Source organism: Trematomus bernacchii, unplaced genomic scaffold (genome assembly GCF_902827165.1).
Source record: "Trematomus bernacchii unplaced genomic scaffold, fTreBer1.1, whole genome shotgun sequence".
In the NCBI taxonomy this organism is placed as follows: domain Eukaryota; kingdom Metazoa; phylum Chordata; class Actinopteri; order Perciformes; family Nototheniidae; genus Trematomus; species Trematomus bernacchii.
The window spans coordinates 2,085,509-2,112,906 of NW_022987662.1; the positions used below are offsets into that span (position 1 = coordinate 2,085,509).

The window sequence follows — 27,398 nt, forward strand, 5'->3', positions numbered from 1 at the left end:
AAAATGCAGTATGTGTGTGACGAGCGGTTTTTACTCACCTGGTTGAGATGTGTTTTCTTTCAGAAATACAATGCAACGGGGTTCTGTTGAGAGGTAAAGAAAACAAAATGCATGGTCAAGTTTATTTATTCATCAGATTTAAACAAATGCTCTACAAAAACATTAACAGAATTAAGACATATAGTACAAAAGCAACACATTTTAAAATGACATGAAATACAATTAAACAAGTAGTAATAATAATAATAATACTAAGCAGACATTTAACAGCCCATAAATAAGCACAAAAACAAGATAAAATAGAATCAGATAGGTAATATACATGAATCCCACTGCTGTGTAAGATGTAGTTGTGTGATATAATAAAAGGCTGCGGATAACAGAAAACCCTTTAGCTTTGATTTATTTTTAAGTTAGACTTACTTTTGTGGAGGGCATTAGCAGTTATAAGCGTCTCAATCCAAGGGATAAACCATTTCCCTGGAGACAGAATTGCAGCCGTGTTATTTCACTCAGTAAATCCACATTTCTCATCTCTTCCTTACTTTTTCACAATAATTCATAGCAGTAACCCAAACATTGAATTACATTTTAACAAAATGTAAAACGATACAAATCTGAATCTCCATTGGCAAAGTGTAATAGATCAATCCTCGTTAGCCATCAATTGATAAAATAAAATGTGTAAATGTTATAATTTGTTCCAAATGCAATAAACTAAATGTTACTAATGCAATTTATTTTAATACTCAGGAACATAGCATTTACAAACAATATATCTAATTAAAGATTGTTTTTTTATTGTTGTATTGTCGTGAGTTTTCTGTTGTTGTCTGTAGTGCTCAGCTGAAATTCAAACTCCCCATAGTGGGACTGGGACAATATTTTTGTTTCTAATGCAATAAACATGCATAATTTGAACAAAATGTAAATGTAACCAGTGTGATGTCGTCTTATACTTAGGACTGTAACGCTTAAAAATATATATTTTTCTAAAGATTTTTATTTTATTGTTGAATTGTCATGTGTTTTCTGTTTGTAGTACTACAATTCAATGAACTGAAATGAAATGAACACTTTATTACTTACAGTTCATGGCCACACAAGTGATCTGACCTTATGATTTAGACTGGTGGCTCACTCAGTCTTTAAAGCATATCTCAGTCAGAAGTAATTACTATCATTCCTAATAAATACACTCACCTGGAAGATCTTCCATATCCTGGCTCCTGTTTCCTGTACATTCATTACCTGTAGGTGATACACATTAGTGATTTTAGATTAGATTAGATTCAACTTCATTATCATTTCACAGAGTTCTATAAATATAGAGTACAGTACGGTAAATAATACGCTGAATATGAACACTAGCAGTGGCGACTGGTCATTAGGGGCAGGTGGGGCACAGCCCCACCTAGTGTCAGCAGAAAGTATTACAAATAATGATTACAAAATGCAAAAAAATAAATAAAAAAATATATAAAATATATTTTAAGATCATGTTTAATCATCTGATTCGTCTGTACATTGCTGTTTTAGTCTGTGTTCTTCTAATTAGTGTGTCTACAGTCACAGTGTGTGCCTATTGAGCTGTTTAGAGCCATGTGGGACAAAACCTGATTATGCCCCTTCCTCTCGCTGTGAAGTCAACGGTGACTGTAAAAACTTCACTGCGCATGCTCAGAGTATTTTGTAATGAAATGTGTGTGGCAAAAAAATAATGACCAGACTGGCATGGAGCTACCATCCCCACCATACGTCATCTCAAATCATTCAGAGCTGATTGGCTGTAAGTACGTGTGCCGCGAAAAGTGTGGTGCTTGAAGAGGAGACGAGAGAGCTGCAGTGGCGCGTCCTAAAACCAGGAAGTAAGCACAAAAAAGCAATGAGATTTCTCCAGAGGATTTTAGAAAATAGCTCGAAATAAGATCTGTGGGAAACGTACCTGTTAGATAAATGCACGTTTTGATTAGCCGGATAATATCCACATGTCTACCCTACTTATATAATTTTTTTATCATAAATCTATGGATTAGATTTATGATAGACTTTTGAAACTACAAGAACATAAGGAGGACTTTTACAAAAAAGTAATAGAAATGTTTGTCCAGAAGGATAGGCAAATGGACTTCATCTTCAAGTCAAGGTAAGACCGCCATTTTATTGAAAATGGGATCTTACTAAGAGAGAACAATTCAATATTTAAATGATAAAATGACATTTTTTGGGTATCCTTTTGTTGAACTGTCTGTTTAAAATTAATCGAAGCATCAGACAAAAAAAAGCTTTTGAAAATAATATTATATTTTGGTTTAGGTCAAAATATAATATTTGTAAACCTGAAGAGTCAGTGCCAGTGCCTCACCAGCCATGAACCTCACTGCACGTCACTGCAGAAGCTTATATATAGACATCTAAGTTTTTTGTGCCCCACCACTTTTGTACATATAAAAACGCCACTGAACACTAGATATGTAAAAAAATGGCAGAGGTCAGGGTGCAAGGAATAGTCCAAGTAGTGGGGGAGTTTTATACAATATGTGTAAAACATAAAGATACAAATGTTTAAAAAGGTTATTGTTTAATGTTTTAAGGAGGTGACGCTACTCAGCCAATCAATCGAAATCGGTGCAGTCAGTGAGTCAGCACGATATAGATTCAAACACACACAGAGACGAGACAAGAAGTGAGAAACAGAGTAATTTCAAATGGCGGAAGGTAGACAGCGAAAACAGAGCATTTAATGACATTTTCTCTTACTGGACCTCTTTGAAATGCAATTGAATACCCCTGCATTATAGCAACAACAACAATAATAATAATAATAATAATAGCAATAATAATTGGGAGGGGGGGGCGCGGCTGTTCTTATGTTCTCTGAGGGGAGGCTCACCTTCCCATACTTTGAAAACCCCTTATATAGTACAATTTACCAGTTGGAGGAGTTTTTCCAGAAGGTTGACCAGTGACTTCCACCTCACACAGTGTCAGGATTTTTTTTTTTCCAGGAATTACAATGTTTACATACTGGCCTTCCATTCCATTGCAAACAAATGTTGTTGAGCTCCCAGCTGCGATAGATGAGATATTAGCACATCTGGTGAAAGAAACAGGAAAATATTAGTAAATTATTTAGATAACAAATTCTATCTTTCTCTATAACCTTCAGAGGAAAGGTAACATTTGTAAATCTTGTATAAGGCAGATAGTGCTGTTACATGGGATTGGCGTTGCCCTTGTCATTGAGGGAATTCCCAACGCGGATCTCAGCACCATTGATCCTTTTGTGGCAACAGTCTCTTCTGTTGGTGATGGTGACAGTGTTGATTTTATATCTCTTTAGGAGGTCCAGTCTCCACCAGGGTTTGGTGTCTTCTGTTGTGTGTGTACAGGATCCCTTTCCATATTGGCTGGCAGGATTTCCATCAATGGCTCTTTCGGGGACGCCCTCCGCCCTCACGGAGGACTGAGTCACTTTTCCACCTTTAGCAATATTAGTAGCTGAACAAAGTAACAACATGTGTTATGAAACATAGTTTGAGTTAATCACAGAAGTTGTACCTGTATTCATCTGACCAGAGATGAAAATGAACAGGCAGTTGCCATATTTTATTTAACTTTTCGTGTGACTATTTGCTTTCTATTGGATCCTTCAGCGGTTTTCAAAGTGTGAGGCGCGCCTCCCCTGGGGGGCACCAGAGAGCTTCAGGGGAGGCGCAGCGTGAGAAAAAAAAATAACGAGAAAATTATGAGTAAAGTGACACTTGCACACTTTGGCTGTCTGTGGAGACCGAGTTCCCCCACCTCGCCAAACAGGCTGTAAAAGTGCTCATTCCCTTCACCTCCACCTACCTGTGTGAGTGCGGGTTTTCCGCATTGACTTTGATCAAAGCCAGTGCAGAGTATGATCTGCGTTTATTCCTGTGTGCATCAAAGACGCAGACTCATTGTTCCCACTAAAGTAGGGGTGAGTGTAATAAGGAGGCCGTGTTGCCGGGAGGCATATAGGGAGGCGAAGTCCCGCCCATCTACTTCCGACCCATGGGACCTTATTTCGGAAAAATGATGTATTGAAGTCAATGGGGAGAGAAAGATTATCTTTCGATCCCGTTTGAATTGTGCCACGAATTAAACATATGATATGATATGATGACGTAAAACTGTTGAAATATAAGACTATGAAAAATGTGCAACTAGAAAGACTACAAATCCCAGAATCCCGGTCCCGCATGCTGGCTCTTACGCAGGGGCGGTTCTAGGGGGGGCTGGAGTGCCCCCCTAACACTGACTTTGGACGCCCCTGTGGCCCCCCTGAAAATGAAAAAAAAAGAAGTATGATTAAACGATTTCTTGGCTGACGGAATAGGCGGAACTAACGCTATTTGTCATTCGAGTCGGACCCATTAGAGCGTAAAAACTGTAACTATAAGTATCTGAAATAAATATGTGTACTGAAACAAATACCAATAACTGTATTGCATTGTTTTTTTATGCGCAATCATGGGCGTAATTTCCACTGGGGACAGGGGGAACATGTCCCCCCCACTTTTCAAAATCCCATTTGTGTCCCCCCCACTTTTCAAATGTGTTTATTATAATTTTTTTACGCAAGCGGTCGTGGTCACGGAGGAGCATCTGTGTGTGTGTGGCACGAGCGCATTTTGTGAGAGAGAGAGAGAGAGAGAGAGAGAGAGAGAGAGAGAGAGAGAGAGAGAGAGAGAGAGGAGAGAGAGAGAGAGAGAGAGAGAGAGGAGAGAGAGAAGAGAGAGAAGAGAGAGAGAGAGAGAGAGAGAGAGAGAGAGAGAGAGAGAGAGAGAGAGAGAGAGAGAGTTACGGGCCGTCTCCACGGCAGCGTTAAAAAATCTTGAAACGCTTCTGCCCATTCACTTTGAATGAGGTGACGTCACTTTTTTTCGCTTTCGCCGAAATGCATTGTGGGCAGGCGAGCGGAGATTCTCAGGATTTTCAAGATCCAAAGTTGAACAATGTTCAACTTTTGAAGCTGAGGAGGAAGCGTCAGCCAATCAAATCCCGTGTACGCAAATCTGACAGTTCAAGCTCTAGCCAATCAAACGGCGTGTATGCTGGGAGAGCCAGACCGCAGGTCATTTCCTCATATTCCAAAAAATGGAGGAGAAATTAGCGGTAGCGAATCAATCACCCGGTGCTTTATGACCAGACCTACCGGGATATAAACCGGAGGAGCCAGGCATGGAGGGAGGTGGCAGAGACAGTGGTAGGTTTTCGCCTGTTTTGGGGAGTTTATATCCAGTTTACTTCGGGCTTTTTGGCTTCGTATGTCGCGGGCGGGAGATTCATGTGATTGGTTGATCGCAAAAAAATCCCCAAGCCTCAGATACGCCCACCTCCAAGATTTTTTTAACGCTGCTGTGGAGACGGTCCGTTACGGGGGTTGTTGTTAGCATCTGGTGCTAGCTCGGTGCTAATGGAGATTATGGCGCGTTTCCACTACAGCGCGCAGCCCGGTTTAAGAGGGCTGTGACGTCAGCGGCCCGTCTTTGGTTGCGTTTCCACTTGGCCTAGTACCGGCCGGCGGGTCCTAATTCACAGTTTTTCTGGCCTCATAAAATTGTGGGTCCAGGGCCAGAGACAACGAGGCTGAGTCGGGCTGAGTATGCTAAACTAGAGAGAGCGTCGCTGGCAAGGGGGCTACAACTACAACAAGATGGACATATTTGACCGTGATTTAATTGTAATACACGTTTCAAAATGATGCCGAAGTAACAACATACTGATACCGGTTAGTAAAAAACCATGAATTAATGCTTGTCAAGTCTGCAGACAGACGGCAGGGGAAAAACCTTTTAAAATGCTTGTTTTCTAAATGGAGATTGGCTAAGCTAACGCAGTATATGCTCCGACCGTCCACACTCACAACAACGGCCTACAGACATAAATAAAGCAGCGACTGTATTCGCCATGACACAGGCAGTCTGTGGTTTGTACTTGTTTAACTTTTGTCTAGTTTCTGAACAGATATGAGGAGCTGTGAGCTCTGAGTGCTAACAGCTAACGGCTGTGTTGTTTTTCTGGGGTCCTCTGAAGATCACGTCACGTCTCCGCCTACACTGCGTTACTATAGATACTGCCCCAGTTCCTAAACTGTAATGGAAATGCGCCATAAAGTGAGCCAGTCCTAACGAGGCCCAGCCATACCGAGCGGGGCCGAGCGAGGCCGTGTAGTGGAAACGCGCCATTAGAAGCTGTTTCAACAGGGGGAGTCCTCTCCTGTCGGACTGAGAGGCTGAGATAACGTCAGCTCAGTGAGGTAAAGGACTCGCTGAGCGATTAGATTGTAAACTTTAGTCTAAGTTATCTCAGTGGGTCTCAAACGGTTTGGTCATCTATGTAAACAAATATTTCCATCTATGTAATATTAGTTGTATATAAAATAAGTTAAGAAATCCTTCCAATGTGTAGGCTACTATAGGTCAGTAAAAAATAAAAAACACAGTTTAAAAGGAGAGTGATTAGTAAAATATGCATAAATAAAAAGAAAGAATGCAGACTAGGTAAGATAAAGATAGGAGAGAGGAGTTTATAAAATATATAAGTTTAAATGATTTGTTATTGGTTGTGAGCATATTCTGATGGTTTTTTGATTATTTAAATATATACAGTTCTGTTTCATATGAGTGTTGAGAGCTGTATCCATAAATCTCTTAATTTTGCCCTCAAAGTGCACCAGATTGGTGCATTTAACTTCAATTTAAAGACATAAATCTTCCCGGGGGTGCATGCCCCCGGACCCAGAGAATGTGAAGTCCACCCACAAATAAAACAGGTTAACATGGAAAGGATACTAGATAAGTTTGCACACTCATTATATACACTACACATTTTTCTTGGATTTTTTAACGCTATAGTCCCTAATATATTTGTAGAAAGGCAGGAAATGGAATTAAATCGAGAAAATGTTTCATTGCGGAGGACCCCCTGTTTTGTGTCCCCCCCACTTCTCAAACCAAAGTTACACCCTTGTGCGCAATTACTTCATACTGTCTTTGTCTTTTTCGTCGTGCTTTTATTGTGCCCCCCTCAGAAAATAACTGGCCCCAGCCTGGCCCCCCGAGTCAAATTGGTCTAGAACCGCCACTGCTCTTACGGAACCGACTAACTCCCCTTGTGTGTATGTACAGCTCTTAACATGCCCAGACTTGTAGTGATTTTCACCTCTTTTAATACTTTTCGCCTCATTCTGAAAGAAAGAAGTGAAATGTGCCAACGTGACGGTCGTCTTGGTGTGTGGTGCGAGACGGGAGATGTAGTTCATTGAGCGGTTTCACACAAAAAAAGTGTTACTTCACAGTTTTACGACCCATTTTTATTATTATCTTTTAAATTGACAAACATCCAGTGGCGACTGGTCATTAGGGGCAGGTGGGGCACAGCCCCACCTAGTGTCAGCAGAAAGTATTACAAATAATGATTACAAAAATGCAAAAAAATAAATAAAAAAATATATAAAATATATTTTAAGATCATGTTTAATCATCTGATTCGTCTGTACATTGCTGTTTTAGTCTGTGTTCTTCTAATTAGTGTGTCTACAGTCACAGTGTGTGCCTATTGAGCTGTTTAGAGCCATGTGGGACAAAACCTGATTATGCCCCTTCCTCTCGCTGTGAAGTCAACGGTGACTGTAAAAACTTCACTGCGCATGCTCAGAGTATTTTGTAATGTAATGTGTGTGGCAAAAAAATAATGACCAGAGGGGCACGGAGCTACCATCCCCACCATACGTCATCTCAAATCATTCAGAGCTGATTGGCTGTAAGTACGTGTGCCGCGAAAAGTGTGGTGCTTGAAGAGGAGACGAGAGAGCTGCAGTGACGCGTCCTAAAACCAGGAAGTAAGCACAAAAAAGCAATGAGATTTCTCCAGAGGATTTTAGAAAATAGCTCGAAATAAGATCTGTGGGAAACGTACCTGTTAGATAAATGCACGTTTTGATTAGCCGGATAACATCCACATGTCTACCCTACTTTTATAATTTTTTTATCATAAATCTATGGATTAGATTTATGATAGACTTTTGAAACTACAAGAACATAAGGAGGACTTTTACAAAAAAGTAATAGAAATGTTTGTCCAGAAGGATAGGCAAATGGACTTCATCTTCAAGTCAAGGTAAGACCGCCATTTTATTGAAATGGGATCTTACTAAGAGAGAACAATTCAATATTTAAATGATAAAATTACATTTTTTGGGTATCCTTTTGTTGAACTGTCTGTTTAAAATTAATCGAAGCATCAGACAAAAAAAGCTTTTGAAAATAATATTATATTTTGGTTTAGGTCAAAATATAATATTTGTAAACCTGAAGAGTGTAAACCTGACCTCACCAGCCATGAACCTCACTGCACGTCACTGCAGAAGCTTATATATAGACATCTAAGTTTTTTGTGCCCCACCACTTTTGTACATATAAAAACGCCACTGCAAACATCATGTGTGTAATTCGTGGCACAATTCAAACGGGATCGAAAGATAAGCTTTCTCTCGCCATTGACTTCAATACATACTTTTTCCGAAAGAAGGTCCCATGGAGGTCCCCCGGAAAGGGAGGGACTTTGCCTCTCTATAAGGATGTATCCACGATGTTGAAAATGTAAAAAATGTCTAAAAAACATGTGTTGAGAACACGGCGTGCGAAAATATACGGGTCATGCTGCAGCTAGATTTGCCTGTCCTCTGTAAGAAGGTGTCGGCGACTGACATGCAAGGAAGAACGGCTGTCCACAGGCTGTTCCAACTTTATTAACTTCCAGGGTAGTGAATTGAACATGCAATTGTAATTGTGTGTGTGATATATTTTCATGCACGCACACGCATGTTCCACAACACACAAACTGAACAACACTGAATTGTCCGATCGCTATCAGTGTCCTTGCGATCTTGTTATAACAACAAGTGCACGTTACTGATGCAATATGGTTGAAACCATTGGGCTTATTAGCCGCTTTCACACCAAGTACTTTGCCGTACTTAGTGCCGGCACTTAGTGCCCGGCACTAAGTACCCCCATGGAACTTAGTACAGATCACGTTCACACCGGAATAAGTTCCCTGAGGGAAGATTACGCAAATGAAGCCGCTGACATCACTTCTTCTTCTTCTGCTTTGGGTTTACTGGCAGGCCGCAAACCACTTCACGGCGTATACTGCCACCCGAAGTCCCCGGCCGGAAGTCCCCGGAGTTGGGGACTGGCTTCAGTAGAAGCTGCTGGGACTCCCAGCAGCTTCTACTGAAGCCTTCCGAGTAATCGCCAGAACGCCGACACCTCCTCATCTCCACCGCTCCCATGTTTTATTTTGTGTTGCCATAAGTTATTCTCTCTCCGTTGGTGCGCAGGGCTAATGCTAATGCTAATAATGCTAATGCCAGCAAATACAATGGCGGCTTCACAAAACTTTTCAGAGTTTTACGGGGTGTGATTTGCAATTCGCCCAGCCAATCAGAACTGGTACTTTTTTCTCTCCAGGATAGTAGGCCTACCACATCTCTAGCAGGGACTGAAAATGGGGGTAAAAGTTCTCAGAACTAAGTTCTCTTTTTGGTGTAAACGCAAAATTCCAGGCACTAACGGAATTAAACGGGTAAAAGTACTCCGGTGTGAACGCGCCTATTCTAGAGGGGTGCAGGGGTGGATCTAGAAAAAAATATTCATGGGGTGGCAAGAGGGTGGCAGGAAATTTTGAGGGGTGGCATCCCCTGGCAGAAGTATATGCTGATTTAAACGCAGTCATATCAATCAATGTTAACTTGGAAAGCCACAATATTGATATTTTATTTAGGGGTTACACTATGGGATTAGTTTTGTTTCATAAAGATAAAGCAACATTTTCTTAGAATCAAGCAAAACTAAGAGTTTAAGAGAAAAAAAAACTGACTCAAGCAAAATAAATTTAATTTCAAAAATAAAACTATAAGTTGCAAACAAATCATTTGTGTAATCATGTAAACTATAAGTCTTTTTTCTTTGTTTTAACATATCTCTTTGTTTGTAGTTCTCTTTGCTTCTTTCTCAATGATCAGACTTTTGCTTTTGCTGCAGCTCTTCTCGTTTGCGCTCCCTCATTTTTTGTTTTCGATTTTGACACAAACGTCCCAGGTGGGCGGGACTTTCAGGGGTGTGTCCCCATTGGCTACTCAGTTTTTGAGTGACAGCCCAGTCCTCCAGCGATTGTACAGTGCAGGCAGCTGCGGTGCGGTAGCTGAGCGTGGATAGAACACCCCCAGAATAACCAGCATTTAAATTATTATAATACTACAAGTGAAAATATATGTAAGTATTGATCATTTGTGTTGTTTGTGCTGTGCTGTCTCTGAGGAACTGCACACGGCTAAAGCAGCCTCCCTCTCCTCTGTCATCATCCTTTTGGACCTGTCTGCTGCATTCAACACGGTGAATCATCAGATCCTCCTTCGCACTCTCCAAGATCTTGGAGTTTCAGGCTCTGCACTTTCCCTCCTCACCTCATACCTCAAAGACCGTACCTACAGGGTAACTTGGAGAGGGTCCGAGTCCGACCCTTGTCAATTAACTACAGGGGTCCCTCAGAACTCTGTTCTTGGTCCCCTCCTCTTCTCCTTGTACACAAACTCGCTTGGATCTGTCATTAGCCCGCATGGTTTTTCATACCACTGCTACGCTGACGACACCCAATTAATTCTGTCCTTTCCCCGCTCAGACACCCAGGTCGTTGCACGCATCTCTGCTTGTCGAGCAGACATCTCTCAGTGGATGTCTGCTCACCACCTCAAGCTCAACCTTGACAAGACTGAACTGCTTTTCCTTCCGGGAAAAGATTGTCCCACTCTTGACCTAACAATCAACATAAGGCACCTCTATTGTTTCCCCGACTGCAAGGAATCTGGGTGTGACCCTAGATAACAAACTGTCCTTCACTGCAAACATCGCTGCTACAACCCGCTGCTGCAGATACACGCTTTACAACATCAGGAGGATACGTCCCCTCCTGACCCAGAAAGCGACGCAGGTTCTGGCCCAGGCTCTCGTCATCTCACGCCTAGACTACTGCAACTCCCTCCTGGCTGGTCTACCTGCATGTGCCATCCGACCTCTGCAGCTCATCCAGAATGCAGCGGCTCGTCTGGTCTTCAACCTTCCAAAATGTTCCCACACCACGCCGCTCCTCCGCTCACTTCACTGGCTTCCAGTAACTGCTAGAATCCACTTCAAGACAATGGTACTTGCGTACCATGCTGCGAATGGATCTGGCCCTTCCTACATCCAGGACATGGTTAAACCATACACCCCAGCACGTGCACTCCGCTCTGCATCAGCCAAACGGCTCGCTGCACCCGCACTGCGAGGGGGACCCAAGTTCCCATCAGCAAAAACACGTGGGTTTGCTATCCTGGCTCCAAAATGGTGGAATGAGCTCCCCATTGACATCAGGACAGCAGAAAGCTTACACATCTTCCGGCGCAGACTGAAAACTCATCTCTTTCGACTCCACTTCGAGCGATAGAACTACTAACAAAGAATTTCTAACAAAGCACTTATATACTAATAAAGGACTGGCTTATCTAAAGCCAGTTGAGTAGCACTTGAAATGTTTTGGCTCTGATGTACTTATATGATTCTGTTTTCTTCAAGTTTGTATCTTCCTGTTCGAATGCACTTATTGTAAGTCGCTTTGGATAAAAGCGTCAGCTAAATGCAATGTAATGTAATGTAATGTAATGTAATGTAATACTATACGGTCTGTTTCTTTATTGTGTTAAGTGAGAAGTAAAAAAAAAGAAAAAAAAGCTGTGCTATGAAAGTTAGCTTTTGCTACCTTTAGATCCATAACAATGCAAGCTAAGTAGGCTAATGGCCCGGACACACCAATCTGACAGCAAAGAACTGACACAGACGGACCCCGACTGTTGCGTCGCCTCGCGTCTCTGCGTTTCGGCCAGGTGTCGCACTGGAACACACCGCAAAGACTTCAGCCGACGGCCAAGAAGCACGTACGAACTGCGCATGCGTGAGTGGCAATAACTCTCCTTACCAGCAGGCGGCGGTAGTGTGTATTCGTCATTCAAAAGAGGCAACAACCGGAAGACAGACTGCGTGATAACCGACATGTTGAATCGGCGGGTTAGCCATCAATTGATAAAATAAAATGTGTAAATGTTATAATTTGTTCCAAATGCAATAAACTAAATGTTACTAATGCAATTTATTTTAATACTCAGGAACATAGCATTTACAAACAATATATCTAATTAAAGATTGTTTTTTTATTGTTGTATTGTCGTGAGTTTTCTGTTGTTGTCTGTAGTGCTCAGCTGAAATTCAAACTCCCCATAGTGGGACTGGGACAATATTTTTGTTTCTAATGCAATAAACATGCATAATTTGAACAAAATGTAAATGTAACCAGTGTGATATTGTCTTATACTTAGGACTGTAACGCTTAAAAATATATATTTTTCTAAAGATTTTTATTTTATTGTTGAATTGTCATGTGTTTTCTGTTTGTAGTACTACAATTCAATGAACTGAAATGAAATGAACACTTTATTACTTACAGTTCATGGCCACACAAGTGATCTGACCTTATGATTTAGACTGGTGGCTCACTCAGTCTTTAAAGCATATCTCAGTCAGAAGTAATTACTATCATTCCTAATAAATACACTCACCTGGAAGATCTTCCATATCCTGGCACCTGTTTCCTGTACATTCATTACCTGTAGGTGATACATTAGTGATTTTAGATTAGATTAGATTCAACTTCATTATCATTTCACAGAGTTCTATAAATATAGAGTACAGTACGGTAAATAATACGCTGAATATGAACACTAGATATGTACAAAATGGCAGAGGTCAGGGTGCAAGGAATAGTCCAAGTAGTGGGGGAGTTTTATACAATATGTGTAAAACATAAAGATACAAATGTTTAAAAAGGTTATTGTTTAATGTTTTAAGGAGGTGACGCTACTCAGCCAATCAATCGAAATCGGTGCAGTCAGTGAGTCAGCACGATAGATTCAAACACACACACAGAGACGAGACAAGAAGTGAGAAACAGAGTAATTTCAAATGGCGGAAGGTAGACAGCGAAAACAGAGCATTTAATGACATTTTCTCTTACTGGACCCCTTTGAAATGCAATTGAATACCCCTGCATTATAGCAACAACAACAATAATAATAATAATAATAATAGCAATAATAATTGGGAGGGGGGGGCGTGGCTGTTCTTATGTTCTCTGAGGGGAGGCTCACCGTCCCACACTTTGAAAACCCCTGCTTTATATAGTACAATTTACCAGTTGGAGCAGTGTTTCCAGAAGGTTGACCAGTGACTTCCACCTCACACAGTTTCAGGATTCTTTGTTCTCCAGGAATTACAATGTTTACATACTGGCCTTCTATTCCATTGCAAACAAATGTTTTTGAGCTCTCAGCTGCGATAGATGAGATAACAGCACATCTGGTGAAAGAAACAGGAAAATATTAGTAAATTATTTAGATAACCAATTCTATCTTTCTCTATAACTTTCAGAGGAAAGGTAACATTTGTAAATCTTGTATAAGGCAGATAGTGCTGTTACATGGGATTGGCGTTGCCATTGTCCTTGAGGGAATTCCCAACGTGGATCTCAGCATCATTGATCCTTTTGAGTTGGCCTTTTCTGTTAGTGATGGTGACAGTGTTGATTTTATATGTCTTTAGGAGGTCAAGTCTCCACCAGGGTTTGGTTTCTCCTCTTGTGCGTGTACAGGATCCCTTTCGATATTTGCTGGCACGATTTCCATCAATGGCTCTTCCGGGGCAATCAATCTTCTTCACGGAGGACTGAGTCACTTTTCCACCTTTAGCAATATTAGTAGCTGAACAAAGTAACAACATGTGTTATGAAACATAGTTTGAGTTAATCACAGAAGTTGTACCTGTATTCATCTGACCAGAGATGAAAATGAACAGGCAGTTGCCATATTTTATTTAACTTTTCGTGTGACTATTTGCTTTCTATTGGATCCTTCAGCGGTTTTCAAAGTGTGAGGCGCGCCTCCCCTGGGGGGCACCAGAGAGCTTCAGGGGAGGCGCAGCGTGAGAAAAAAAAATCACGAGAAAATTATGAGTAAAGTGACACTTGCACACTTTTGGCTGTCTGTGGAGACCGAGTTCCCCCACCTCGCCAAACAGGCTGTAAAAGTGCTCATTCCCTTCACCTCCACCTACCTGTGTGAGTGCGGGTTTTCCGCATTGACTTTGATCAAAAGCAAGTGCCGGTCAAGGCTGCAGCCAGAGTATGATCTGCGTTTATTCCTATGTGCATCAAAGACGCAGACTCATTGTTCCCACTAAAGTAGGGGTGAGTGTAATAAGGAGGCGTGTTGCCGGGAGCATATAGGGAGGCGAAGTCCCGCCCATCTACTTCCGACCCATGGGACCTTATTTCGGAAAAATGATGTATTGAAGTCAATGGGGAGAGAAAGATTATCTTTCGATCCCGTTTGAATTGTGCCACGAATTAAACATATGATATGATATGATGACGTAAAACTGTTGAAATATAAGACTATGAAAAATGTGCAACTAGAAAGGACTACAAATCCCAGAATCCCGGTCCCGCATGCTGGCTCTTACGCAGGGGCGGTTCTAGGGGGGGCTGGAGTGCACCCCTAACACTGACTTTGGACGCCCCTGTGGCCAGGGGCGTCGCCTGGACCTGAAAACATTCGGGGCTTAGCCCACAGTGGCGGCGGCACGACAGTGGCATTTTTTACTGCAACACTCCCCACACGCACATACACAGTACACCCGCGACTGTTACAATGAAGGCTCGATAATCAGCTCACGGCATATAGGCAGGGGTAAAGTGGTATTTTTTATGAGTGGGGGACCTCACCTCCTCTAGAGGGGTCCGGGGGGATGCTCCCCCGGGAAGATTTTTTTTTAAATATTGAAGTTAAATGCATCAATCTGGTGCACTTTGAGAGTAAAATGAAGAGATCTATGGATACCTCTCTCAGCACCCATATGAAGCAGAACTGTAAACAGATGTACTTTTTCTTTATGGATATTTTACTAATCACTCCCCTTTTAAACTCTATTCTTGTTTTACTGCCATATAGTATTTCATAACTGTTTTTCCTTTATTCTCTTTTTTTTAATAACTATAATGATCATATGAAGGTGTGCCGCGGAAATAATATTTTGAATAATTTGTGACCAAACCGTTTGAGACCCACTGAGATAACTTAGACTAAAGTTATGTATCTAAACACTCAGAGAGTCCTTGAGCTCACCTGAGTCTCTCAGGCCCCGCTCACACGGGACCGTTTGCGTTTATGCACAGTATGCGTATTCAAAAAAGTCTTCCGTTCACATGCATTTGTTTCATTTAACGTGTCTGTTTAAACGAGGCCGCTGGAAACGCTGTAGTACATATGCTGGGACTGTAAGTGGCGCTGTAACTTCCGCCAAAATACACCAAAAGCCGCGAAGAAGAGCAGCCTGGAGCAGCCCCGCAGCAATGTTGCCATGGCTACCCTTCTGTTTAAGCCCTGAAACTGAAACTGAAAGAAACCGAATCTGTTGTTGCTGATGGTTGTGGTAGAGGAGCTGTATATTTTTGCACTAATATCTGTAGCATGGTCAGTAGCAGTAGCACTAGCAGTAGCTACTGACAGGAGGAAGTCAGTGTGTGTGGCGATTGCTGGTATTCAGCGGGATATAGTCATTTCCTCAGCATATGGATAAATGCAACGGGGAAGTTAACTGAAAGAAACCAAGAAGCACGTCTCTGTGGATATTGCATCGAGAGGACGGCTCAGAAAGAGAGATATTCTCTACAAACACCGGGTGAGATGCACCTTTGTCAATATAATGGATCAATGCATGAAATCTGACTCTGTTTATTTTGTTTAAGGAGTATATTGGGCGTTAACAATTCTGGTTTGCCTTTTATAATATTATTTCATTCAAGAACCCCTTGTGCGTTTAATTAACACAGCTATTTTTGATGGTTGCTACAGCAGTGAGCAGGAGAGGTGCTATTTTTTTTTTTTTTCGCTATTTTTTCAGGAAATATTCGTATAGAGGTGATTACACGGACTCGGTTGACCCCCCAGAGCGTTTCGTTTGCAAATCTATCCACCTTGGGACCCGTTATCGTTTGTGGGGTCAGTTTCTATCGGCCTCGTGTAAATAATAGGGCTATACGCACGCGAAACTATGCAGATACAAGCAGTTTTCTCCTCGTGTAAACGGCGCCTCAGTCTGAGGAGAGGACTCTCCTCCAGCTTCTTGTGGAACAAACAGCTCCTTATGTCCGTTAGTGCAGCGAGCTAACCAGATGCTAACAACACGGTCCATGCTGACAGTCACCGTCCCTCCCTCCCCCTCTCTCCCTCTCTCTCTCTCTATCACACTAAATGCGCTATTGCCACACACACACACAGAGCCGAGCTTGAATGACACAAGCACACGTTTATTTCCATGCAACTCTCTGATTGGTCTGGTGTCATGCCTCTGTTGCATTCACTGAACACGGGAAATTACAGTGCTGCCGTCCTCTCTTGTGTCATGATGAGATTCACGTAAAGCACGGTTAATGTATTATATTATTGAGGGAGAATTGTCCGGGGCTACAGAAAAAACATTCGGGGCTAAAGCCCCGGATGCCCAGGCCAGGCGACGCCACTGCCTGTGGCTGACGGAATAGGCGGAACTAACGCTATTTGTCATTCTAGTCGGACCCATTAGAGCGTAAAAACTGTAACTATAAGTATCTGAAATAAATATGTGTACTGAAACAAATACCAATAACTGTATTGCATTGTTTTCTTATGCGCAATCATGGGCGTAATTTCCACTGGGGACAGGGGGAACATGTCCTCCCCACTTTTCAAAATCCCATTTGTGTCCCCCCCACTTTTCAAATGTGTTTATTAAAAAATGTTTACGCAAGCGGTCGTGGTGTGTGGTGTGTGTGTGGCACGAGCGCATTTTGTGAGAGAGAGAGAGAGAGAGAGAGAGAGAGAGAGAGAGAGAGAGAGATACGGGGGTTGTTGTTAGCATCTGGTGCTAGCTCGGTGCTAATGGAGATTAGAAGCTGTTTCAACAATAAGGAGAGGGGGAGTCCTCTCCTGTCGGACTGAGAGGCTGAGATAACGTCAGCTCAGTGAGGTAAAGCAGGGGTTCCCAACCCCCGGTCCGCGGACCGGTACCGGGCCGCGGAGGTGTTACTGCCGGGCCGCGAAATAGCTGTGAGTTTATCGTAATATTTGCAGAATTATAAATATATAAAAATATTTATCATAATATTTTTTTCAAAAAGTGTTTAATTTTCGCACCTATGCCACCAGTCATATTATTTCATCCAGTAGCTAGTTAATCTTTCACCAGAAAACCGTTGAAAATGGCTTTTATGATGTTCCGAGGGATTCGGCGGCTCATAAGGTCTCAGCCTCTTGTGCGCACGAGCATGTTACCGGTGCGCCAAGTAGGAAGAGGAGCGCACAGGAGACAACCGTTTGATTGCAGACTGTTATGTTATGTGGGGAAATGGTGGTGCATACATTATTTGAGATATATTTCAAACTCGGACTTCATTTTAAGGACATGTCGGCCAGGGGTGTAGAGCTATTTGTTTAAGCACTGGATTGGCAAAACAGGAGAGTAAACCAGTATGCCTTGATCTATGAATTAATGTCCGGGACTCTCACGATCTGCTGCCCGCAGCTGTTTTATAGAAGGAAACCCTCCTTCATGAAATGGCTGCAGCATCAGGAGGCAGCGGGACGTATACTCGGTAAAGAGCTGTGCCTTTTTACGCACCGAATTCGCTGTGTTTAACTTAATCAGAACAGTTTAAGAGTGACTGCAGGCTGCTACGTGTTAACCACACACACATCTACACACATCGAACTGCCCGATTACTCCCCCTTTTATTAGTTTTATGAAGGAGATGTCCAGTCAGTCCACCAAGGCGCATGATGTGTGTGTGTATGTGCTCTGCTCAGCTCAGCTCTGTGTGTTCGGTGTGTTTGTGTCTGTCCGACACCGGCATATATGCGGCTGTTCCCAAAATAAATTAGTTTAATCTTAATCTTGATGTAGTGCTAAATGCTGTCGGGAGTGCACCGGAATGAACGACATTTTCCCAGCATTCACTGGATTATCCGTAAATCATACAAACAAAACCAAAACGTTGATTTATCTGTTTTCCCCGTTTTGGTTTTAAAAACTGAATAACGTCGGTTTTTTGGTTTTCCGAAAAACCAAAAAACAACACAGGTTCTTTTTTAAACTTTGTTAATATGTTTTGGATGCATATTGTTCTAGTATTTGTTCAGGCTGTTACATACAATTAGCCTCTGTTGCTACCTGCTGGTGGTGAGTAAATATTAAAATCAGTTAAAATTGACAACCGGTCCGCGATTTTTTTTTAATGTATCTACCGGTCCTTGGCACAATAAAGGTTGGGAACCCCTGAGGTAAAGGACTCGCTGAGCGATTAGATTGTAAACTTTAGTCTAAGTTATCTCAGTGGGTCTCAAACGGTTTGGTCATCTATGTAAACAAATATTTCCATCTATGTAATATAGTTGTAAAAAATAAGTGTACTATAGGTCAGTAAAAAATAAAAAACACAGTTTAAAAGGGGAGTGATTAGTAAAATATGCATAAATAAAAAGAAAGAATGCAGACTAGGTAAGATAAAGATAGGAGAGAGGAGTTTATAAAATATATAAGTTTAAATGATTTGTTATTGGTTGTGAGCATATTCTGATGGTTTTTTGATTATTTAAATATATACAGTTCTGTTTCATATGAGTGTTGAGAGCTGTATCCATAAATCTCTTAATTTTGCCCTCAAAGTGCACCAGATTGATGCATTCAACTTCAATTTAAAGACATAAATCTTCCCGGGGGTGCATGCCCCCGGACCCAGAGAATGTGAAGTCCACCCACAAATAAAACAGGTTAACATGGAAAGGATACTAGATAAGTTTGCACACTCATTATATACACTACACATTTTTCTTGGATTTTTTAACGCTATAGTCCCTAATATATTTGTAGAAAGGCAGGAAATGGAATTAAATCGAGAAAATGTTTCATTGCGGAGGACCCCCTGTTTTGTCCCCCCCCCCACTTCTCAAACCAAAGTTACACCCTTGTGCGCAATTACTTCATACTGTCTTTGTCTTTTTCGTCGTGCTTTTATTGTGCCCCCCTCAGAAAATAACTGGCCCCAGCCTGGCCCCCCGAGTCAAATTGGTCTAGAACCGCCACTGCTCTTACGGAACCGACTAACTCCCCTTGTGTGTATGTACAGCTCTTAACATGCCCAGACTTGTAGTGATTTTCACCTCTTTTAATACTTTTCGCCTCATTCTGAAAGAAAGAAGTGAAATGTGCCAACGTGACGGTCGTCTTGGTGTGTGGTGCGAGACGGGAGATGTAGTTCATTGAGCGGTTTCACACAAAAAAAGTGTTACTTCACAGTTTTACGACCCATTTTTATTATTATCTTTTAAATTGACAAACATCATGTGTGTAATTCGTGGCACAATTCAAACGGGATCGAAAGATAAGCTTTCTCTCGCCATTGACTTCAATACATACTTTTTCCGAAAGAAGGTCCCATGGAGGTCCCCCGGAAAGGGAGGGACTTTGCCTCTCTATAAGGATGTATCCACGATGTTGAAAATGTAAAACATTTCTAAAAAACATGTGTTGAGAACACGGCGTGCGAAAATATACGGGTCATGCTGCAGCTAGATTTGCCTGTCCTCTGTAAGAAGGTGTCGGCGACTGACATGCAAGGAAGAACGGCTGTCCACAGGCTGTTCCAACTTTATTAACTTCCAGGGTAGTGAATTGAACATGCAATTGTAATTGGGTGTGTGCTATATTTTCATGCACGCACACGCATGTTCCACAACACACAAACTGAACAACACTCAATTGTCCGATCGCTATCAGTGTCCTTGCGATCTTGTTATAACAACAAGTGCACGTTACTGATGCAATATGGTTGAAACCATTGGGCTTATTAGCCGCTTTCACACCAAGTACTTTGCCGTACTTAGTGCCGGCACTTAGTGCCCGGCACTAAGTACCCCCATGGAACTAAGTACAGATCGCGTTCACACCGGAATAAGTTCCCTGAGGGAAGATTACGCAAATGAAGCCGCTGACATCACTTCTTCTTCTTCTGCTTTGGGTTTACTGGCAGGCCGCAAACCACTTCACGGCGTATACTGCCACCCGAAGTCCCCGGCCGGAAGTCCCCGGAGTTGGGGACTGGCTTCAGTAGAAGCTGCTGGGACTCCCAGCAGCTTCTACTGAAGCCTTCCGAGTAAATCGCCAGAACGCCGACACCTCCTCATCTCCACCACTCCCATGTTTTATTTTGTGTTGCCATAAGTTATTCTCTCTCCGTTGGTGCGCAGGGGCTAATGCTAATGCTAATAATGCTAATGCCAGCAAATACAATGGCGGCTTCACAAAACTTTTCAGAGTTTTACGGGGTGTGATTTGCAATTCGCCCAGCCAATCAGAACTGGTACTTTTTTCTCTCCAGGATAGTAGGCCTACCACCTCTCTAGCAGGGACTGAAAATGGGGGTAAAAGTTCTCAGAACTAAGTTATCTTTTTGGTGTAAACGCAAAATTCCAGGCACTAACGGAATTAAACGGGTAAAAGTACTCCGGTGTGAACGCGCCTATTCTAGAGGGGTGCAGGGGTGGATCTAGAAAAAATATTCATGGGGTGGCAAGAGGGTGGCAGGAAATTTTGAGGGGTGGCATCCCCTGGCAGAAGTATATGCTGATTTAAACGCAGTCATATCAATCAATGTTAACTTGGAAAGCCACAATATTGATATTTTATTTAGGGGTTACTCTATGGGATTAGTTTTGTTTCATAAAGATAAAGCAACATTTTCTTAGAATCAAGCAAAACTAAGAGTTTAAGAGAAAAAAAAACTGAGTCAAGCAAAATAAATTTAATTTAAAAAATAAAACTATAAGTTGCAAACAAATCATTTGTGTAATCATGTAAACTATAAGTATTTTTTCTTTGTTTTAACATATCTCTTTGTTTGTAGTTCTCTTTGCTTCTTTCTCAATGATCATACTTTTGCTCTCGCTGCAGCTCTTCTCGTTTGCGCTCCCTCATTTTTTGTTTTCGATTTTGACACAAACGTCCCAGGTGGGCGGGACTTTCAGGGGTGTGTCCCCATTGGCTACTCAGTTTTTGAGTGACAGCCCAGTCCTCCAGCGATTGTACAGTGCAGGCAGCTGCGGTGGCGGTAGCTGAGCGTGGATAGAACACCCCCAGAAGAACCAGCATTTAAATTATTATAATACTACAAGTGAAAATATATGTAAGTATTGATCATTTGTGTTGTTTGTGCTGTGCTGTCTCTGAGGAACTGCACACGGCTAAAGCAGCCTCCCTCTCCTCTGTCATCATCCTTTTGGGCCTGTCTGCTGCATTCAACACGGTGAATCATCAGATCCTCCTTCGCACTCTCCAAGATCTTGGAGTTTCAGGCTCTGCACTTTCCCTCCTCACCTCATACCTCAAAGACCGTACCTACAGGGTAACTTGCGGGTCAGAGTCCGACCCTTGTCAATTAACTACAGGGGTCCCTCAGGGCTCTGTTCTTGGTCCCCTCCTCTTCTCCTTGTACACAAACTCGCTCGGATCTGTCATTAGCCCGCATGGTTTTTCATACCACTGCTACGCTGACGACACCCAATTTATTCTCTCCTTTCCCCGCTCAGAGACCCAGGTCGTTGCACGCATCTCTGCTTGTCTAGCACACATCTCTCAGTGGATGTCTGCTCACCACCTCAAGCTCAACGTTGACAAGACTGAACTGCTTTTCCTTCCGGGAAAAGATTGTCCCACTCTTGACCTAACAATCAACATCGGCACCTCTATTGTTTCCCCGACTCGAATCTGGGTGTGACCCTAGATAACAAACTGTCCTTCACTGCAAACATCGCTGCTACAACCCGCTGCTGCAGATACACGCTTTACAACATCAGGAGGATACGTCCCCATCTGACCCAGAAAGCGACGCAGGTTCTGGCCCAGGCTCTCGTCATCTCACGCCTAGACTACTGCAACTCCCTCCTGGCTGGTCTACCTGCATGTGCCATCCGACCTCTGCAGCTCATCCAGAATGCAGCGGCTCGTCTGGTCTTCAACCTTCCAAAATGTTCCCACACCACACCGCTCCTCCGCTCACTTCACTGGCTTCCAGTAACTGCTAGAATCCACTTCAAGACAATGGTACTTGCGTACCATGCTGCGAATGGATCTGGCCCTTCCTACATCCAGGACATGGTTAAACCATACACCCCAGCACGCGCACTCCGCTCTGCATCGGCCAAACGGCTCGCTGCACCAGCACTGCGAGGGGGACCCAAGTTCCCATCAGCAAAAACACGTGGGTTTGCTATCCTGGCTCCAAAATGGTGGAATGAGCTCCCCATTGACATCAGGACAGCAGAAAGCTTACACAACTTCCGGCGCAGACTGAAAACTCATCTCTTTCGACTCCACTTCGAGCGATAGAACTACTAACAAAGAATTTCTAACAAAGCACTTATATACTAATAAAGGACTTATATACTAACAAAGGACTGGCTTATCTAAAGCCTGTTGAGTAGCACTTGAAATGTTTGGCTCTATGAAACCTGATGTACTTATATGATTCTGTTTTCTTCAAGTTTGTATCTTCCTGGTCGAATGCACTTATTGTAAGTCGCTTTGGATAAAAGCGTCAGCTAAATGCAATGTAATGTAATGTAATACTATACGGTCTGTTTCTTTATTGTGTTAAGTGAGAAGTAAAAATATAAATTAAAAAAAGCTGTGCTATGAAAGTTAGCTTTTGCTACCTTTAGATCCATAACAATGCAAGCTAAGTAGGCTAATGGCCCGGACACACCAATCTGACAACAAAGAACTGACACAGACGGACCCCGACTGTTGCGTCGCCTCGCGTCTCTGCGTTTCGGCCATGTGTCGCACTGGAACACACCGCAAAGACTTCAGGCGACCGCCAAGAAGCACGTACGAACTGCGCATGCGTGAGTGGCAATAACTCTCCTTACCAGCAGGCGGCGGTAGTGTGTATTCGTCATTCAAAAGAGGCAACAACCGGAAGACAGACTGCGTGATAACCGACATGTTGAATCGGCGGGTTTTCATCCGAAAAGGCGTCGGCCCGGCTGAAAAGACCCCACCGTGCGGGACCGTGCGGGACACACCTATCTGAGTAGGGTGTGTGGACGCCCACCGACGCCGATAATCGGCCTGGTGTGTCCGTGCCTTAACAGTAGGGACAGTTAGCTACATAGCTAGCAGTGAGTGAGCGTTCAGACACCGGCGCACACACTCAAATGGACTCGTGTGCCTGACTCTACCAACAGGCTTTCATGATTCTGTTTAGATATGCAAGTATAAGCCATGATAGCTTATTTTATTAACACGCTAATTTGATATGAAAATCAATGGAGGCTGAGTTAGTTTGTCGGAAAACCTACCGTTCATGACTGTCCCTGAGCTGTGTTTTATTTGTTAATTTCATATTTTTCATTTCCTCTCATATTAACAGTGTGGATCATTGAGACAGCGTGGTGTCCAGAGGTCTTATCCCGTTTTCCCACTTCCTCTGAGGGGACAGCACGGAGGGGGGGCATGAAGAAAGACTTGCACCATCTTCATCCACGCTAGGCGTTGCTGTTATCACTTGCTCAGTGTCATTTCATTTGACCAAATGTCTTTACATATACTGTACATTTAATAGATTTTATTATTATCCACCTTTTTGTTTTATGTCCTTTTATTTAAAACATTCTTTGAGACTTAATCTTCTGGTTAAAATTTCAATAAATGTAATTTGTATAATCACTCTTTTGTCTTTATTCTACATGAACATGTTAGAGGTTCCATTCAAATGTGTTGATTATTCAGATCTTCCTCAGGAATAGTATGTCGAATTTTTAATGCTAAATGTATATCATTTTCTCACAGGATATAGAATGAGACACAGTTTTTATCCCTTGTGTATGAATGCTTCAGCTCTTCAGACCAACATAGTAAGATGTGAGCATGTTCCTAATTGTGTTGGTATGCAACCTAGGTCTGGTCTGTTTAATAAAGCAAATCTGCCACTTTTATATTGTAGAATTTGTTAAAGCAGTCTTTAATTGTTTGTCCTAAATATAGCAATATATGCTTTTGAAATGTAACATGTCTTTGAAAAATAACAGTATACGGTTTATATTGTGTATCACCTTTAGCTTGAAAATACATAGATGTGTTTTTGTAATCTATAAAATAAATAAATAGACAGACAGACACTTTATCAATCCCAAATTAGGAAATTATTTAACAGCAGCAGTGTGTTCAGGTATTAAAATATTTAAAGTTGGAATAAAATATAAACTACACAACACAAGTATAATGCACAGCAATCCATAAGATAAGTCCGATATTTTCATGAAAACTCCCCAGGAGACACCAACACAAACGTGGCCGAGTGGACTCCGGAGTTTGATGCATGAGTTGTACTGTACTGAGTAGCCAATGGGGACGCACCCCTGAAAGTCCCGCCCACCTGGGACGTTTGTGTCAAAATCGAAAAAAACAAATGAGGGAGCCCAAACGAGAGACCTGCAGCGAGAGCAAAAGTCTGATCATTGAGAAAGAAGCAAAGAGAACTGCTAACAAAGAGATATGTTAAAACCAAGAAAAAATACTTATAGTTTACATGATTACACAAATGATTTGTTTGCAACTTGTAGTTTTATTTTTGAAATTAAATTAATTTTGCTTGACTCGGTTTTTTTTTCTCTTAAACTCTTAGTTTTGCTTGATTCTGAGAAAGTGTTGCTTTATCTTTATGAACCAAAACTAATCCCATATTACACAAGGCTCGCGTCATGTGCTGCATTCACTTGCACTCGGACATTAGAGATTTTCTCTCATAAATGTCCGATGAGTCACAACTTTTCTTTCAAAACAAAGCTGCCAACTGGGGTGGCAGCTGGGATGGCAAGGCCTATTTTTAGGGTGGCAGTTGCCACCCCATGCCAGCCCGGCGGTAGATCCGCCCCTGCAGAGGTGGGAAGTAACTAAGTACATTTACCCAAATACTGTAGCCTACTTAAGTACAATTTTGAGATACTTGTACTTTATTTGAGTATTTCCATTTTATGCTACTTTGCACTTCTACTACACTTACATTCAGAGGTAAATGGTGTATTTTCACTCCACTACATTTATTGAATACCTTTAGTTACTTTACAGATTTGGATTAAAGGTGGGGTAAGTCATTTTGGAGAAACCAGCTCGAGTGCGCTAGAATTTGAAAATACACAACCGGAAAAAATCTGCCACTTCCTTACAGAGCCCCTCCTCCAACACACACGAACGTGCACATGACCAGTGGCGACTGGTCATTAGGGGCAGGTGGGGCACAGCCCCACCTAGTGTCAGCAGAAAGTATTACAAATAATGATTACAAAAATGCAAAAAAATAAATAAAAAAATATATAAAATATATTTTAAGATCATGTTTAATCATCTGATTCGTCTGTACATTGCTGTTTTAGTCTGTGTTCTTCTAATTAGTGTGTCTACAGTCACAGTGTGTGCCTATTGAGCTGTTTAGAGCCATGTGGGACAAAACCTGATTATGCCCCTTCCTCTCGCTGTGAAGTGAACGTGACTGTAAAAACTACACTGCGCATGCTCAGAGTATTTTGTAATGTATTGTGTGTGGCAAAAAAATAATGACCAGAGGGGCACGGAGCTACCATCCCCACCATACGTCATCTCAAATCATTCAGAGCTGATTGGCTGTAAGTACGTGTGCCGCGAAAAGTGTGCTGTGTGAAGAGGAGACGAGAGAGCTGCAGTGGCGCGTCCTAAAACCAGGAAGTAAGCACAAAAAAGCAATGAGATTTCTCCAGAGGATTTTAGAAAATAGCTCAAAATAAGATCTGTGGGAAACGTACCTGTTAGATAAATGCACGTTTTGATTAGCCGGATAACATCCACATGTCTACCCTACTTTTATAATTTTTTTATCATAAATCTATGGATTAGATTTATGATAGACTTTTGAAACTACAAGAAGATAAGGAGGACTTTTACAAAAAAGTAATAGAAATGTTTGTCCAGAAGGATAGGAAAATGGACTTCATCTTCAAGTCAAGGTAAGACCGCCATTTTATTGAAAATGGGATCTTACTAAGAGAGAACAATTCAATATTTAAATGATAAAATTACATTTTTTGGGTATCCTTTTGTTGAACTGTCTGTTTAAAATTAATCGAAGCATCAGACAAAAAAAGCTTTTGAAAATAATATTATATTTTGGTTTAGGTCAAAATATAATATTTGTAAACCTGAAGAGTCAGTGCCAGTGCCTCACCAGCCATGAACCTCACTGCACGTCACTGCAGAAGCTATAGACATCTAAGTTTTTTGTGCCCCACCACTTTTGTACATATAAAAACGCCACTGCACATGACCAATGAGAGCACGAGATAAGTTTGTGCACAGATGGAAGGCTGACAGGCAGGTAGGCCATCCAGTTTTTTAGTCGGGCCGGCTCAGATGATTGGTCATGCTTTTTACAGTACTACGGCTTCCACAGATGACATTTTTGTATGGATTTTTTGTCAAAGCACTTAAGATATTCATTGCTATCGGGATGTTAAGAGCATTCCATTGAATATAACAAAAAGTGTATCTCGAGCCGGTTTCTCAAACTTACCTACCCCACCTTTAATTATGTGAAATATAATCAACACTTAAATCAGACTTTAGTTCCACCTGGAGTAAATTCACAAGCTACCCTGCAGTATAGAAAGTCATTACAACTAGCTGCACCTTTACCAGCTTTGATAACACTTTAATGCATCAATAATTATAAAACATATCATATATATTATTCTGAAATGGACCAATCTGCACAATGACTACTTTTACTTTTGGTACTTTGAGTTTATTTTGATGATAATACTTTTCTACTTTTACTTGAGTAACATTTTGATTGCAGGACTTTTACTTGAGTATTTCTACACTCTGGTATTTCTACTTTTACTGAAGTACAAGATCTGAGTACTTCTCAAACCTCTGCAAAATAGACAGCAGTAAAAGTATAAATACACAAAAGTATAAAAATATAAATATTTGGTATTGACGAGGGTGGACAACCGCACTTCAAACAATCCAAACCCTATCCTATCCCTAAAAGTGAACACTTTCATAACAGATGGTTTACTCCTAACCTTTTACAGAAGTGTAGATATTCAAAGGCAGCATACATAATGACAAATATTTTTAAATGTATATTAA

General features: G+C 41.8%; 1 protein-coding gene across 4 annotated transcripts in view; it reads right to left on the reverse strand.

Annotated features, from left to right (window-relative positions):
- Positions 1 to 27,398, reverse strand: part of LOC117486959 — a 46,984-nt gene that overhangs the window by 18,783 nt on the left and 803 nt on the right. For 2 of the 4 annotated variants that reach the window (XM_034135562.1, XM_034135563.1), the window contains 8 exons: positions 13,603 to 13,882; positions 13,318 to 13,481; positions 12,686 to 12,733; positions 3,219 to 3,501; positions 2,934 to 3,097; positions 1,204 to 1,251; positions 424 to 480; positions 39 to 83 (listed from right to left, as the gene is read on the reverse strand). In XM_034135562.1, coding sequence (XP_033991453.1) covers positions 39 to 83; positions 424 to 480; positions 1,204 to 1,251; positions 2,934 to 3,097; positions 3,219 to 3,501; positions 12,686 to 12,733; positions 13,318 to 13,481; positions 13,603 to 13,882 — 1,089 coding nt within the window. The remainder of the gene's footprint in view (positions 1 to 38; positions 84 to 423; positions 481 to 1,203; positions 1,252 to 2,933; positions 3,098 to 3,218; positions 3,502 to 12,685; positions 12,734 to 13,317; positions 13,482 to 13,602; positions 13,883 to 27,398) is intronic. The other 2 variants (XM_034135565.1, XM_034135564.1) reach the window with 2 other exon arrangements.